At 52.6% G+C, this 17,494-nt stretch overlaps 2 protein-coding genes across 3 annotated transcripts in view; one reads left to right on the top strand and one right to left on the bottom strand.

The window, feature by feature from the left end:
- The first annotated feature begins 280 nt into the window (after positions 1–280).
- NDUFB4 (NADH:ubiquinone oxidoreductase subunit B4) lies at positions 281–10,653 on the top strand. Its single transcript, XM_083171506.1, has 3 exons — positions 281–533; positions 2,667–2,813; positions 10,499–10,653. The coding sequence occupies exons 1-3, from the start codon at positions 357–359 to the stop codon at positions 10,559–10,561; spliced, it is 387 nt and encodes a 128-aa protein (XP_083027632.1). The 5' UTR covers positions 281–356; the 3' UTR covers positions 10,562–10,653.
- A 1,443-nt stretch (positions 10,654–12,096) lies between these two features.
- The window catches only part of HGD (homogentisate 1,2-dioxygenase), a 39,289-nt gene continuing 33,891 nt past the window's right edge, over positions 12,097–17,494 (bottom strand). For both annotated transcript variants that reach the window (XM_083171503.1, XM_083171505.1), the window contains 2 exons: positions 12,769–12,950; positions 12,097–12,362 (listed from right to left, as the gene is read on the bottom strand). In XM_083171503.1, the coding sequence (XP_083027629.1) occupies positions 12,222–12,362; positions 12,769–12,950 (323 nt within the window). In that variant the 3' untranslated portion in view covers positions 12,097–12,221. The remainder of the gene's footprint in view (positions 12,363–12,768; positions 12,951–17,494) is intronic.

A 17,494-nucleotide genomic window follows, 5' to 3' on the forward strand; every position in this document is an offset into this window, starting at 1 on the left:
GGTGCTCACACACTTATCACTATACTCAGAGTGGTGGCGGTAATGGGGTGCAGCAGTAGTAGTACACGGAGCAGTGACGTCACCAGCGCCTCCCAGGATTGATACATCTCCCCCTCACACTGTTACATTGTAGCAGCAGCAGCAGCAGCAGCAGCAGCAGCAGCAGCAGCAGCAGAACACGGATCAGTGACGTCACAGGGACCGTCCCGTGAGCTAGGCGCGCCCTCCAGTGGCCGCAGCGCAGACGGCAGATGACGGCGGCGCTCCCCCTAGCGGTGGCCGCTGGCGCTACGCTCTGTGTTAAGGCTGTGCGCTGATAAAGTTTCGCTTGTTGCCACTTCCGGTGTCCTTGTGTCATGGTGGAGTACCAGGAGAGTCACCTAGCCAGCCGGCCGGAGGGGCTGAACCCGGCTCGGTACTATGAGCAGACCCCGGAGCAGCGGCGGCTGGAGGAGCAGAGACTGGCGCTCAGGGCCCGCACCAAGTGGGACTTCCAGCTGAAGCTCAACGACCCGCACGGGCCCATCCTACTGGTGAGGAGGAGGAGGGGGCCACACTGATTGGGGGGAGAGGAGGGGGCCACCCTGATGGTGAGGAGGAGGGGGCCACCCTGATGGTGAGGAGGAGGGGGGGGTCACACTGATGGTGAGGAGGAGGGGGGGGTCACACTGATGGTGAGGAGGGGGGGGGGGGGTCACACTGATGGTGAGGAGGAGGGGGGGTCACACTGATGGTGAGGAGGAGGGGGGGTCACACTGATGGTGAGGAGGAGGGGGGGGTCACACTGATGGTGAGGAGGAGGGGGGGTCACACTGATGGTGAGGAGGAGGGGGGGTCACACTGATGGTGAGGAGGGGGGGGGTCACACTGATGGTGAGGAGGGGGGGGGTCACACTGATGGTGAGGAGGGGGGGGTCACACTGATGGTGAGGAGGGGGGGGGGGTCACACTGATGGTGAGGAGGGGGGGGTCACACTGATGGTGAGGGGGAGGGGGGGGGTCACACTGATGGTGAGGAGGGGGGGGGGGGTCACACTGATGGTGAGGAGGAGGGGGGGGGTCACACTGATGGTGAGGAGGAGGGGGGGGTCACACTGATGGTGAGGAGGAGGGGGGGGTCACACTGATGGTGAGGAGGAGGGGGGGGTCACACTGATGGTGAGCAGGAGGGGGGTCACACTGATGGTGAGGAGGAGGGGGGGTCACACTGATGGTGAGGAGGAGGGGGGGGTCACACTGATGGTGAGGAGGAGGGGGGGTCACACTGATGGTGAGGAGGAGGGGGGGTCACACTGATGGTGAGGAGGAGGGGGTCACACTGATGGTGAGGAGGAGGGGGTCACACTGATGGTGAGGAGGAGGGGGTCACACTGATGGTGAGGAGGAGGGGGTCACACTGATGGTGAGGAGGAGGGGGTCACACTGATGGTGAGGAGGGGGGGGTCACACTGATGGTGAGGAGGGGGTCAACACACTGATGGTGAGGAGGAGGAGGGGGGGACACACTGATGGTGAGGAGGAGGGGGGGACACACTGATGGTGAGGAGGAGGGGGGGACACACTGATGGTGAGGAGGAGGGGGGGACACACTGATGGTGAGGAGGAGGGGGGGGGACACACTGATGGTGAGGAGGAGGGGGGGGTCACACTGATGGTGAGGAGGAGGGGGGGGTCACACTGATGGTGAGGAGGAGGGGGGGTCACACTGATGGTGAGGAGGAGGGGGGGTCACACTGATGGTGAGGAGGAGGGGGGGGTCACACTGATGGTGAGGAGGAGGGGGGGGTCACACTGATGGTGAGGAGGAGGGGGGGGGTCACACTGATGGTGAGGAGGAGGGGGGGGGTCACACTGATGGTGAGGAGGAGGGGGGGGTCACACTGATGGTGAGGAGGAGGGGGGGGGGTCACACTGATGGTGAGGAGGAGGGGGGGGGTCACACTGATGGTGAGGAGGAGGGGGGGGGTCACACTGATGGTGAGGAGGAGGGGGGGGGTCACACTGATGGTGAGGAGGAGGGGGGGGTCACACTGATGGTGAGGAGGAGGGGGGGGTCACACTGATGGTGAGGAGGAGGGGGGGGTCACACTGATGGTGAGGAGGAGGAGGGGGGGGTCACAGTGATGGTGAGGAGGAGGAGGGGGGGTCACAGTGATGGTGAGGAGGAGGAGGGGGGGGTCACAGTGATTGGGGGGAGAGGAGGGGGGCCACACTGATGGGGGGGCAGCAATGAGGCGAGGGTTACACTGAGGAAGGGGCACACTGAGGGGCAGAGAGGAGCCAGACTGAGGGGGGGGGGGGGGATATAATGAGGAAGGGGGCATAAAGGAGCCAGACTGAGGAGGTGGCCACTCTGTTAAAGAGAGGGTAGCCATGCTGAGGGTCAGGGGTTGGTTGAGGAGGGTGCTTCACTGTGGGAGGCCACTGTGAGGGGAGAGGGGCAACAAACGGGGCTGCCATGGCTGGGCATAGAGTGGGGCAAGGCGCAGTGGTCCTGGAGCAAGGTTACCTGTGGGTACATGGCGGGTCGAAGGGAAGGGCAGGGTGATTGGGGTGCGGTGTCTGATGAAGACTAGTGCATACAGTAACAGCCCGGTAGACTGTGATGAAGATGACGGCCCAGCTCTCTGCCACTGTACTGACGGCTCTTGCCCTGTGCCCTTTAGGAAGATCCAGCTGTGACCCGTTGGATGTTCGCTCGGAGTCATAACATTTACCCCAACTTCAGACCAACGCCCAAGGTGTCCTTGAAGGGCCTGTTCTGGGCCGTGGTCCCATTCTTCTTCTTCTACACCGTAATCTCCAAAGACCGGGTAAGATGCCCAGTGTGACGGGGACATTCCCCATGTATGTATGTAACTGCAGCTCCCTCGGGCACATTGTGCCAAGCCTGGTGCTTCTCTATCTGACATCACATCATTACACTCGCTGAGCCTGGCGCTTCTCTGTCTGACGTCACATCGTTACACTCGCTGAGCCTGGCGCTTCTCTGTCTGACATCACATCGTTACACTCGCTGAGCCTGGTGCGTCTCTGTCTGACGTCACATCGTTACACTCGCTGAGCCTGGTGCGTCTCTGTCTGACATCACATCATTACACTCGCTGAGCCTGGTGCTTCTCTGTCTGACATCACATCGTTACACTCGCTGAGCCTGGTGCGTCTCTGTCTGACGTCGCATCGTTACACTCGCTGAGCCTGGCGCTTCTCTGTCTGACGTCACAACGTTACACTCGCTGAGCCTGGCGCTTCTCTGTCTGACGTCACAACGTTACACTCGCTGAGCCTGGCGCTTCTCTGTCTGACATCACATCGTTACACTCGCTGAGCCTGGTGCGTCTCTGTCTGACATCACATCGTTACACTCGCTGAGCCTGGTGCGTCTCTGTCTGACGTCACATCGTTACACTCGCTGAGCCTGGCGCTTCTCTGTCTGACGTCACAACGTTACACTCGCTGAGCCTGGTGCGTCTCTGTCTGACGTCGCATCGTTACACTCGCTGAGCCTGGTGCGCCTCTGTCTGACGTCACATCGTTACACTCGCTGAACCTGGTGCGCCTCTATCTGACGTCACATCGTTACACTCGCTGAGCCTGGCGCTTCTCTGTCTGACGTCACATCGTTACACTCGCTGAGCCTGGTGCGCCTCTGTCTGACGTCACATCGTTACACTCGCTGAACCTGGTGCGCCTCTATCTGACGTCACATCGTTACACTCGCTGAGCCTGGTGCGTCTCTGTCTGACGTCGCATCGTTACACTCGCTGAGCCTGGCGCTTCTCTGTCTGACGTCACATCGTTACACTCGCTGAGCCTGGCGCTTCTCTATCTGACGTCCCATCGTTACACTCGCTGAGCCTGGTGCTTCTCTGTCTGACGTCACATCGTTACACTCGCTGAGCCTGGTGTGTCTCTGTCTGACGTCACATCGTTACACTCGCTGAGCCTGGTGCTTCTCTGTCTGACGTCACATCGTTACACTCGCTGAACCTGGTGCGCCTCTATCTGACGTCACATCGTTACACTCGCTGAGCCTGGTGCGTCTCTGTCTGACGTCGCATCGTTACACTCGCTGAGCCTGGCGCTTCTCTGTCTGACGTCGCATCGTTACACTCGCTGAGCCTGGCGCTTCTCTATCTGACGTCCCATCGTTACACTCGCTGAGCCTGGTGCTTCTCTGTCTGACGTCACATCGTTACACTCGCTGAGCCTGGTGTGTCTCTGTCTGACGTCACATCGTTACACTCGCTGAGCCTGGTGCTTCTCTGTCTGACGTCACATCGTTACACTCGCTGAGCCTGGTGCGTCTCTGTCTGACGTCGCATCGTTACACTCGCTGAGCCTGGCGCTTCTCTGTCTGACGTCGCATCGTTACACTCGCTGAGCCTGGCGCTTCTCTGTCTGACGTCGCATCGTTACACTCGCTGAGCCTGGCGCGTCTCTGTCTGACGTCGCATCGTTACACTCGCTGAGCCTGGTGCTTCTCTGTCTGACGTCACATCGTTACACTCGCTGAGCCTGGCGCGTCTCTGTCTGACGTCCCATCGTTACACTCGCTGAGCCTGGCGCGTCTCTGTCTGACGTCCCATCGTTACACTCGCTGAGCCTGGCGCTTCTCTGTCTGACGTCACATCGTTACACTCGCTGAGCCTGGCGCGTCTCTGTCTGACGTCCCATCGTTACACTCGCTGAGCCTGGCGCGTCTCTGTCTGACGTCCCATCGTTACACTCGCTGAGCCTGGTGCTTCTCTGTCTGACGTCGCATCGTTACACTCGCTGAGCCTGGTGCTTCTCTGTCTGACGTCCCATCGTTACACTCGCTGAGCCTGGTGCTTCTCTGTCTGACGTCACATCGTTACACTCGCTGAGCCTGGCGCTTCTCTGTCTGACGTCCCATCGTTACACTCGCTGAGCCTGGCGCGTCTCTGTCTGACGTCCCATCGTTACACTCGCTGAGCCTGGCGCGTCTCTGTCTGACGTCGCATCGTTACACTCGCTGAGCCTGGTGCGTCTCTGTCTGACGTCGCATCGTTACACTCGCTGAGCCTGGCGCTTCTCTGTCTGACGTCGCATCGTTACACTCGCTGAGCCTGGCGCTTCTCTGTCTGACGTCGCATCGTTACACTCGCTGAGCCTGGTGCGTCTCTGTCTGACGTCGCATCGTTACACTCGCTGAGCCTGGCGCTTCTCTGTCTGACGTCGCATCGTTACACTCGCTGAGCCTGGTGCGTCTCTGTCTGACGTCACATCGTTACACTCGCTGAGCCTGGTGCTTCTCTGTCTGACGTCACATCGTTACACTCGCTGAGCCTGGTGTGTCTCTGTCTGACGTCACATCGTTACACTCGCTGAGCCTGTCTGTTCCACTAATCGGCCAGCAAGCAGAACCGGGAATCGGAAGCACTGATTATTTCCTACTGTGCTCTTACTATACTGTCAGACACTGGGCCTTATTCTAATCCACTCTTTCTGACAAAATCCTTCTTTTTTTTTTTTTATAATTTTCAATATAAAACAGGACAATACACATAGTTACATTTCGGTATCTACATTGTACAAAAGTTTCACAGTTCATTAATTAAAAAACAATACCTCATGTAACCAAACACAAAACAAACATAGACAAGTTCACAACACAACTCCCAAAAACTCCCACCAGAAGGACCACTCAGCTTTATCCATGACAGTTTCCCCTGGCCAGTTGCTCACAGCCCCTTCTCCACCCCCCGATCCATTCTCCTCTCAAATAGCCCCTACCAAGCCCACCAGTCCTACTTATTGGGCTCCTTCACTTGTTATAAACCATACTCCACAGTTAACTTTAAAACCTACTAACTATAAGCCCGACCCTATGCCTTGGGTAATATACCATATTAGACCCATAAAGTCCCTCAATCCGGAGAGTAGAAAACCTAAATAACACATTGTATACAGCATAAAAAAAAAAAAAAAAAAACCCATCCAAATTGTTAAACTAACTATTGATTTGTACTCCAAAATTACTGAGTGTATCATCATGTGTCGAGAACATTTCCGTGTACATATACTACCGACATCAATTTTCACTAGAGTCTCCTCTAGCACTAATATGTGCACCCATTTCACATCACGTGCCTACTGTAAGAATATCTAATGGGATACCAGTGGGAAAAAAAAAAAAAAAAAAAAAAGAAAAAAGAAAAAAAAAAAAAAAAAATTTATCTATTATTTGTAAATTTATTAAACCTCGTTCTGTGTAAGAGAGGAAATCTCCTCATATGTGCATCTACACCTATATTATCTAATTATTTTAATTTAATCACAAAACCAGTGCTTCTACATTCAACCTCTCACTGTTATTGACTCTATAGTCTGCTGACCTATTCCAATATCCCCAGATGCCCAGGTACTTAGTACTCGAGCCCCGGGATGCATACACAAACTTCTCATGTTCACTAGTCTGGTTAACTAAATTAACCCATTCTCCGTGGAGCGGTCCCAAAGGGGACATCCACCTACGTGCGATTATTACCTTCGCTAGGGCCGCTAGGTTCTTTGCCATCTGTTTCATTTCCCGGGGGATTGTCCCTTCTGCCCATATCCCAAGGACCAGATTCAGTTTATTTAAGGCATTTCGTGGGACACCAATCAGGACCAGAGTTTTAATTATTTCATCCCAAAACCTACTAACCATCTTGCAGCTCCACAACAAATGGTCCAGAGTGGCATCCCCTTCTCCACATTTCGGACATCTATCAGACCCACCCCCAGCAAATTTTTTCAATCTGACAGGCGTTACATAAGTCCTGTGTAGAATGTTAAATTGGACCTGTTGAGTCCGCATCAAGTTTGTTGCTTGTCGTGGGCCATCCAAGGCCACCCTCCAGCCTATTTCATCTAACTGGGGGATGTCCTTGGTCCATTTTTCCCGTAGAACCCCCAATTCTTCAGATTGAACAAATGAATGTAGAAAGTGATACATTTTAGACAAGCGCTTACCCTTCGCAAGTTGTTTAATGAAGGTTTTGCACGGAGCCTCCACCACCTCCCACCTGGTGGACTTGCCCCCTACAGTCATGGCACTCCTTACTTGAAGATATCTAAAGAAAACTGCCTTAGGAATACTAAATTCTGCCTGCAGCTGGGAAAATGATTTCAGCACCCCTTCCAGACACCATTGGCCTAATGTATTAACCCCATAGGTATTCCACACTAACCCTCCTTGTTGTTCCTTGAGGTCCGCCATACCTGTTAGCGAAAGGATTGGAGTGTCCGGATCGAGACCAACAGCTTTTGTTAATTTACAGGACCACCTCCAGATTTTAACCGCTTGGCTGATTATAGGAGGAAGCCCCCTCACAAACAGTCTCTGGAGAGGTGTATAGTCTGGATCCACACACTCCACAAGACCTCGCAATTCAGCTGAGTCTTCTCCTGGCCTTACCCAGGCACATATTTGAACCATCTGAGCGGCCATGTAATATATTTTGAAATCCGGAAGGGCCATTCCCCCTTTATCTCTATCCCGGCTCATAACATCCATTTTTACTCTAGGCATTTTATCCCGCCAGATAAATGAGGAGACTATGCTCTTGATCTTCCTAAAGTGCTCATCCCCAATAAAAACTGGGGAATGTTGCACTATATACAAAAATTTAGGCAATAAAGCCATTTTAACCAGATTAACCCGCCCAATCTGAGATATCTGGAGTCTGGACCAACTACGGCATTTATATTTTAATAAACTAATATAAGGAATTATATTTTGGGAAATAAAATCTCCTGAGTTTCTGGTAAAAGAGATACCTGAATTTTTCCACCCTCTTTAGTTGTCCTTCGGGTACTAGGCTCAGCCCACCCTCCATTCCCAGCTGGATATAGTTGGATTTATCCCAGTTCATTGTAAGGCCAGAATATCCCCCGAACTCTTGTATAAGTTGCATTACCACAGATAGGTCCCCAGGCATCGATAGACCAACCAGCAGATCATCTGCATATAACGAAACTAAGTTCCTACTAGGACCCCTACCCCCGTTCTCTCCCCCCAGGGCTGATCTCAATGCACACGCCAGAGGCTCCACCACCACTGCAAACAGCAGAGGGGATAGAGGGCATCCCTGGCGAGTCCCTCTGGAGAGAGAGAAAGAGGGGGATGTGAACCCATTGATGGACACTCGAGCCCTTGGATTTTGATATAACAGTGAGACCCGTTTTATAAATATCTCCCCAAACCCAAAGGCCTGCAGAGCCCCCCACAAGAAAGGCCATTCGACTGAGTCGAATGCCTTGTTCGCGTCAAATGACGCGAGCACTGCATCCGACCCCCTCAACTCCTCATTCTGAAGGTAAGTATATGCTCTTCGGAGATTAATCATGGTCGACTTCCCTTCCATGAAGCCCGTTTGATCGGGATGGACCACCTGATCTACTACTCTCTGAAGTCTAGTTGCCAATATTTTAGCATATATCTTTGCATCTGACGTTATTAATGATATAGGCCTATACGAGTCAACTCGTGTCGGATCTTTGCCACTTTTGGGGATCATAATAATTGCAGCCTCTGTCAAAGACTGAGGTATACACTCCTCTTTTTCCATGCATTGAAAAACCCTCAACAGCTGGGGACCCAGTTTCCCAATATATTTCTGGTACACCTCCCCGGGGAGGCCATCAAGACCAGGGGCTTTACCCCCTGGAAAGGAGTTAATCGCAACGATCACTTCCTCCACTGTCAGGGGGGCCTCCAATATATCTCTTGAGGAGGACAACAGATTTGGAAGTTCCAGCCCTGCCAGGTACTGACAAATTTCTTCATTACTGCGACTTAATTTGGACCTATATACCTCTTCAAAGTGTGTGGAAAATAGTTCTGATATTTTAGGGGTATTGGTCACCTCTTGGCCCGATTCTAACCTGATCATGGGTATAATATTAGATGGACTCTCTTGTTTCATAATATGTGCCAGAAATTTCCCAGTCCGATCCGATTCAGCATACCACCTGTTTGACCCTGAGGTAAGCCGTCGGCAGGTTACCTCCTGGAGAAACTCCACCCACTCTTTTTGGGCAGCCTGCCACAGCAACCTTGCTGAATCTGTCTTATTGGACAGGAAGGTGTTTTCAAGACTAATCATTTTCTCTTCCAATTCACCTGCCCTCTTTCTACTAGAAAGCTTCAGGAAGGCTATCTTTTTAATAAACGCCCCCCTTAAATACACCTTAAAGGCGTCCCACACAACAAGATTTGCAGAGGACCCATCATTTCCTTCAAAGAATTCATCTATCATTTTCTCCATCACCCCCTGTTCCCCCATTTGTTGCAACCAGTATGCCTGCAGTTTCCAGTATCTGAACCCTGTCTGGATCTCTAGGTCAATCTCCATAGTGACCGGAGAATGATCTGAAATCCCCCGTGCCCTATAATCTACATGCCTAATTTTTGTAAGAGCATTCTCAGAGACCAGAAACAAAATCCTTCTTAGATGGGCAAAACCATGTGCACTGCAGGTGGGGCAGATGTTACTTGTGCAGAGATAATTAGATTTGGGTGGGGTTTTACTTCAAAGTGAGATCTATATTGCACCGTAAAAATAAAACAGTCAGTATTTACCCTGCACAGAAACAATATAACTCACCCAAATCTAATTCTCTCTGCACATGTTACATCTGCCCCCCTGCAGTGCACATGGTTTTGTCCGTCTAAGAAGGATTTTGTCAGAGAGTGGATTAGAATAACCCCCACTGTCCCATACTGTTCTGTCTGTGCTACCGCATACGTCCTATCTGTCCCCCTCTGCCTTAGTAATGGAGCCCTTGGACAGCTGCTGGTGGAGACTAATATACTTTATAGTATAGGGCGGGGGGAGGGGGGGTGTAACTTTTTAACATGATGCTGACCACAGCTCTGTGTTGTATGTGGGGCAGAGTATAATGGCTGCTGCTACAATACATTTTACTCCCCTGAGCCAGTCACATAGGAACCTCGTAAGATGGATGGCAATGTGGGAAGAAGGTCAGTGGGTTTTATGCTATGACCCTTCCAATGTCTCTTTGCTATTTGTTTCTTTGCACCATGTCATGTAACTGTGGTTACCATGGAACCCCCCCCCCAGTTTGCCTGTAATTTTAGTAGAAATCATTGGATGGTGACAGTGTATAGGAATTATTTTGCATCTGCCACACTGTACACTGGTCACAAGAGTTGCACCCTATATGGCCTCCTTTAGGTGACACAACTGTAATGGTCCATAGAAGTGGGGCCCCTGTATGGCCTGGTTCTCTGACAGGTCGGGTCACACTTTATCTATCAGTGCTCGCAATAGCGGAAGAGCCCTGGCCTCTACCTAGGAATTCACCCCGGTATTATCCATGCACACCCCGTAACGAGGGTTATGTACAGCCGGTTATGTGACACAACTTTTATTGCCGCTTGTGTTCTCTCTCCCAGTAGAGTGTAAGCTCACCTGCCGTAGTCTATTGCAGCTGACGACCTAATCCTAGTTTTTCCTTTTCCTTACAGGAGAACCGCGAGAAGCTGATTAAGGAGGGTAAATACAAGCGCCCGTTTGGCCTGTCCGCATGATGTCCGACCTCTCAGGACTGCTTTCGTACTGTCCTGGTTGTCCTCACTTTGTTCATTGTCCATATTATTGAAATAAACCTGTAATATATTTCCCCCTGTGTGTGTGTAATAAAGTGCTGTAACGTGACTTCCTGTCTGGCCCTTGCCCTGTGATATCATTAGTAATGTGGGCGGGGCTGTTCTTCAGAAACATGGCTGCCCTTGCTGTAGGTGTAACCTCTGCCGCTCCCCTGTTAGTCACCAGCAGGGGGCAGACCATTGCACCTCTACAGCTAGAGCCCAGGAAGGTGGGCGCATGTATATTGGGACGCAGAGGTAATATCTGTGCACTTTCATGTGTATGGGGTTTTAGACTTGGTTTTGTTTTTCCCCTGTAACTTGGCTGCAGTGCAGGATGATTCCACTGGGAGTTGTAGTCTTGGAATATGCTGATGGCGTTGGTATTATAAAGCTACACAAATGTACTTCTGCTACAATCAGACTATCGCTGGTTTATAAGCCACAGCAATGGGCGTATTACACCTGAAGGTGTCATCCCTGGAACTGTTGCACAGATGCTTATAGAATATGTTATGTATGGACTAGACTTAAGGCCGTCTGACGGACGGTGACTGTTCCTGCTTATGCAATTCTCAGAGGTTTTGTAAAGTGAAAATGTTTTTCATTTAATGGACCCTTATAGGCCCTTTCGGTGGTATGGCGGGTTATGTCTCGGGATGATCTGTGCTGCAGGAGCAGGGTCTCCTGAGAACTTTCCGGCCATGCCACTGTCAAGAAAAGGGGGGATCTTAGATTGTTCCGTAAAATGATATGGTAGTGTGCAGAGATTGAAGATGATTTGTTAAAGCAGTTGAGTTATCGTGGAACAAACACACACACACACACACACAATTATAGTTATGTAGATGTTTGTGTGGTAGTTGATGTCTAATTCTGAAACTCCACCACTAGGTGGCAGCGTAGGAGCCCTAAGTGACTGGTGGACATTGGGTTCTGTGCAGCCAGGAGGAATGTCAGGTGCGAGCAGGGGCGTATGTCGCTGGTTGTGGCTGCCTATGTTTGTCCGGACGGTCACCCGCAGCACTCCTGTATGCACACACCAGTATACAGTCACGTAGTCTGGACCAGGCCTGGTTACACACTTATCAGGGTTCCTAAAAGGAGTCTGACAAAAGAAGGGGGAGTGGCTGGCTTATCGCCAGGGGGTGTGGCTTCTGCCATTGCAGTCTGGCAATTGATATCGTCTGTGGTTCCAATTGATATCGTCTCGGTCGACATGCCATTAGGGTGACCTGAGCTTTTCTCAATTTTTATTATTTTGGATGCTTTACCATCTGCGTTGATTCCGACTACATGATACATGCTTACTGTCAGCGGACTGTATATATGGGACTGGTGACTCATGGTACATGGGCGGTGATTCTGGACACGTGGAAGCAGCAATCTGTCTGGGGACATGTATAGACCATGACCAGCACCGGTACAGACCTGGCATTGCAGGGGGTTTATATATAATTACCACCACTGGACATAAGTGACGCTGGTAGCCATATTTTATCATTTCATTATGAACATGTATTTATATAGCAGCAGTATACCCCGCTGTGCGTTACAATTGGGAGCAGAACCGTAATATCAGTCAGCTAGCGTTTGAGACCCCTCATTCCTTGCTGCGCACGGTGGGTGTGAAGTGGCTGCGCAGGGTCTCCCAGCAGCGGTAGTAATCCTTGTCCAGGCGGTTACAGGTCTCCAGTCCCCAGCGGGTCACCGCCATGCTCAGGGAAGACTCAAACATGAACGCCTGGGGGGGAGAAAGGACAAATATATGTGTGAGCGGAGGCAGCCATTACTCTCACAGGCTCCTACAAAATGGCTTCCTCCACTGAGTGTGAGGAACAGGTAAGTCCCTGCTGCTAATCCATGAATTACTCTATATCAGGCATGGCCAAACAGCTGTTGTGAAACTACAAGTCCCATCATGCCTTGCCACAGTTTTGCTATTGGTGAATGCTAAAACTATGGCAAGGCATGCTGGGAAGTGTAGTTTCACAACAGCTGGAAGGCCACAGTTTGGACATGCCTCATGTACAGGATGGGGATTACAGTCACGCAGGGCAGGTAACTGTTAGAACAGCTCGTATTGGCTGCAGGCGATGGATGTAGGCGTTCTCCCTGTGATCTGTGTATTACACCATAGTCACACTCACCATGGTCCCATCCGCCACCCTCTCGGGCACCAGCGTGGCCTGGCTTGCCTTTTCAAAGCATTCTCCGTCCGGTCCGTGTGGGGTCATTGCGCTGTGCAGGCTGCCCCCGCCGGGCTGGAACCCCTCTTCTTTAGCCTCATAGCTGCCCTTGATCAGCCCCATAAATTCACTCATACAGTTCCCTGAGGGAGAAGAGATGTTCTTATGGCGTCATTACCCCCTTCCAGTCACATGGGAAGTGCTATAGACACCCCCTTCCCAGTCACATGGGAAGTGCTATAGACACCCCCTTCCAGTCACGTGGGAAGTGCTATAGACATCCCCTTCCCAGTCACGTGGGAAGTGCTATAGACACCCCCTTCCAGTCACGTGGGAAGTGCTATAGACACCCCATTCCAGTCACGTGGGAAGTGCTATAGACACCCCCTTCCAGTCACATGGGAAGTGCTATAGACACCCCCTTCCAGTCACATGGGAAGTGCTATAGACACCCCCTTCCAGTCACATGGGAAGTGCTATACACACCCCCTTCCAGTCACATGGGAAGTGCTATAGACACCCCCTTCTAGTCACATGGGAAGTGCTATAGACATCTCCTTCCAGTCACATGGGAAGTGCTATAGACACCCCCTTCCAGTCACATGGGAAGTGCTATAGACACCCCCTTCCAGTCACATGGGAAGTGCTATAGACACCCCCTTCCAGTCACGTGGGAAGTGCTATAGACACCCCCTTCCAGTCACGTGGGAAGTGCTATAGACACCCCCTTCCAGTCACATGGGAAGTGCTATAGACACCCCCTTCCAGTCACGTGGGAAGTGCTATAGACACCCCCTTCCCAGTCACGTGGGAAGTGCTATAGACATCCCCTTCCAGTCACGTGGGAAGTGCTATAGACACCCCCTTCCAGTCACGTGGGAAGTGCTATAGACACCCCCTTCCAGTCACGTGGGAAGTGCTATAGACACCCCCTTCCAGTCACATGGGAAGTGCTATAGACACCCCCTTCCAGTCACATGGGAAGTGCTATAGACACCCCCTTCCAGTCACGTGGGAAGTGCTATAGACACCCCCTTCCCAGTCACGTGGGAAGTGCTATAGACATCCCCTTCCAGTCACGTGGGAAGTGCTATAGACACCCCCTTCCAGTCACGTGGGAAGTGCTATAGACACCCCCTTCCAGTCACGTGGGAAGTGCTATAGACACCCCCTTCCCAGTCACGTGGGAAGTGCTATAGACACCCCCTTCCAGTCACGTGGGAAGTGCTATAGACACCCCCTTCCAGTCACATGGGAAGTGCTATAGACACCCCCTTCCAGTCACGTGGGAAGTGCTATAGACACCCCCTTCCAGTCACGTGGGAAGTGCTATAGACACCCCCTTCCCAGTCACGTGGGACGTGCTATAGACACCCCCTTCCCAGTCACGTGGGACGTGCTATAGACACCCCCTTCCAGTCACGTGGGAAGTGCTATAGACACCCCCTTCCAGTCACGTGGGAAGTGCTATAGACACCCCCTTCCCAGTCACGTGGGAAGTGCTATAGACACCCCCTTCCCAGTCACGTGGGAAGTGCTATAGACACCCCCTTCCCAGTCACGTGGGAAGTGCTATAGACACCCCCTTCCCAGTCACGTGGGAAGTGCTATAGACACCCCCTTCCAGTCACGTGGGAAGTGCTATAGACACCCCCTTCCAGTCACGTGGGAAGTGCTATAGACCCCCCCTTCCAGTCACGTGGGAAGTGCTATAGACCCCCCCTTCCCAGTCACGTGGGAAGTGCTATAGACCCCCCCTTCCCAGTCACGTGGGAAGTGCTATAGACACCCCCTTCCCAGTCACGTGGGAAGTGCTATAGACACCCCCTTCCCAGTCACGTGGGAAGTGCTATAGACACCCCCTTCCCAGTCACGTGGGAAGTGCTATAGACACCCCCTTCCCAGTCACGTGGGAAGTGCTATAGACACCCCCTTCCAGTCACATGGGAAGTGCTATAGACACCCCCTTCCAGTCACGTGGGAAGTGCTATAGACACCCCCTTCCAGTCACGTGGGAAGTGCTATAGACACCCCCTTCCAGTCACGTGGGAAGTGCTATAGACACCCCCTTCACAATCACATGGGAAGTGCTATAGACACCCCCTTCCAGTCACATGGGAAGTGCTATAGACACCCCCTTCCAGTCACATGGGAAGTGCTATAGACACCCCCTTCCAGTCACATGGGAAGTGCTATAGACACCCCCTTCCAGTCACATGGGAAGTGCTATAGACACCCCCTTCCAGTCACATGGGAAGTGCTATAGACACCCCCTTCCAGTCACATGGGAAGTGCTATAGACACCCCCTTCCAGTCACATGGGAAGTGCTATAGACACCCCCTTCCAGTCACATGGGAAGTGCTATAGACACCCCCTTCCAGTCACGTGGGAAGTGCTATAGACACCCCCTTCCAGTCACGTGGGAAGTGCTATAGACACCCCCTTCCCAGTCACGTGGGACGTGCTATAGACACCCCCTTCCCAGTCACGTGGGACGTGCTATAGACACCCCCTTCCAGTCACGTGGGAAGTGCTATAGACACCCCCTTCCAGTCACGTGGGAAGTGCTATAGACACCCCCTTCCCAGTCACGTGGGAAGTGCTATAGACCCCCCCTTCCCAGTCACGTGGGAAGTGCTATAGACACCCCCTTCCCAGTCACGTGGGAAGTGCTATAGACACCCCCTTCCCAGTCACGTGGGAAGTGCTATAGACACCCCCTTCCCAGTCACGTGGGAAGTGCTATAGACACCCCCTTCCCAGTCACGTGGGAAGTGCTATAGACACCCCCTTCCCAGTCACGTGGGAAGTGCTATAGACACCCCCTTCCAGTCACATGGGAAGTGCTATAGACACCCCCTTCCAGTCACGTGGGAAGTGCTATAGACACCCCCTTCCAGTCACGTGGGAAGTGCTATAGACACCCCCTTCCAGTCACGTGGGAAGTGCTATAGACACCCCCTTCCAGTCACGTGGGAAGTGCTATAGACACCCCCTTCCAGTCACATGGGAAGTGCTATAGACACCCCCTTCACAATCACATGGGAAGTGCTATAGACACCCCCTTCCAGTCACATGGGAAGTGCTATAGACACCCCCTTCCAGTCACATGGGAAGTGCTATAGACACCCCCTTCCAGTCACATGGGAAGTGCTATAGACACCCCCTTCCAGTCACATGGGAAGTGCTATAGACACCCCCTTCCAGTCACATGGGAAGTGCTATAGACACCCCCTTCCAGTCACATGGGAAGTAGTATAGACACCCCCTTCCCAGTCTCATGGGAAGTGCTATAGACACCCCCTTCCAGTCACGTGGGAAGTGCTATAGACACCCCCTTCCCAGTCACATGGGAAGTGCTATAGACACCCCCTTCCCAGTCACATGGGAAGTGCTATAGACACCCCCTTCCAGTCACATGGGAAGTGCTATAGACACCCCCTTCCAGTCACGTGGGAAGTGCTATAGACACCCCCTTCCCAGTCACGTGGGAAGTGCTATAGACACCCCCTTCCAGTCACGTGGGAAGTGCTATAGAGACCCCCTTCCAGTCACGTGGGAAGTGCTATAGACACCCCCTTCCAGTCACGTGGGAAGTGCTATAGACACCCCCTTCCCAGTCACATGGGAAGTGCTATAGACACCCCCTTCCCAGTCACATGGGAAGTGCTATAGACACCCCCTTCCCAGTCACGTGGGAAGTGCTATAGACACCCCCTTCACAGTCACATGGGAAGTGCTATAGACACCCCCTTCCAGTCACGTGGGAAGTGCTATAGACACCCCCTTCCCAGTCACATGGGAAGTGCTACAGACACCCCCTTCCCAGTCACGTGGGAAGTGCTATAGACACCCCCTTCACAGTCACATGGGAAGTGCTATAGACACCCCCTTCCAGTAACGTGGGAAGTGCTATAGACACCCCCTTCCAGTCACATGGGAAGTGCTATAGACACCCCCTTCCAGTCACGTGGGAAGTGCTATAGACACCCCCTTCCCAGTCACGTGGGAAGTGCTATAGACACCCCCTTCCCAGTCACGTGGGAAGTGCTATAGACACCCCCTTCCAGTCACATGGGAAGTGCTATAGACACCCCCTTCCAGTCACATGGGAAGTGCTATACTATAGACACCCCCTTCCAGTCACATGGGAAGTGCTATAGACACCCCCTTCCTGTCACATGGGAAGTGCTATAGACACCCCCTTCCCAGTCACATGGGAAGTGCTATAGACACCCCCTTCCCAGTCACATGGGAAGTGCTATAGACATCCCCTTCCAGTCACGTGGGAAGTGCTATAGACATCCCCCTTCCAGTCACATGGGAAGTGCTATAGACACCCCCTTCCAGTCACATGGGAAGTGCTATAGACATCCCCCTTCCAGTCACATGGGAAGTGCTATAGACACCCCCTTCCCAGTCACGTGGGAAGTGCTATAGACACCCCCTTCCCAGTCACGTGGGAAGTGCTATAGACACCCCCTTCCAGTCACATGGGAAGTGCTATAGACACCCCCTTCCAATCACGTGGGAAGTGCTATAGACACCCCCTTCCAGTCACATGGGAAGTGCTATAGACACCCCCTTCCAGTCACATGGGAAGTGCTATAGACACCCCCTTCCAATCACGTGGGAAGCGCTATAGACACCCCCTTCCAGTCACATAGGAAGTGCTATAGACACCCC

The sequence above is a fragment of the Crinia signifera genome, chromosome 2, assembly GCF_055691185.1.
Source record: "Crinia signifera chromosome 2, ASM5569118v1, whole genome shotgun sequence".
Classification (NCBI taxonomy): Eukaryota; Metazoa; Chordata; class Amphibia; order Anura; family Myobatrachidae; genus Crinia; species Crinia signifera.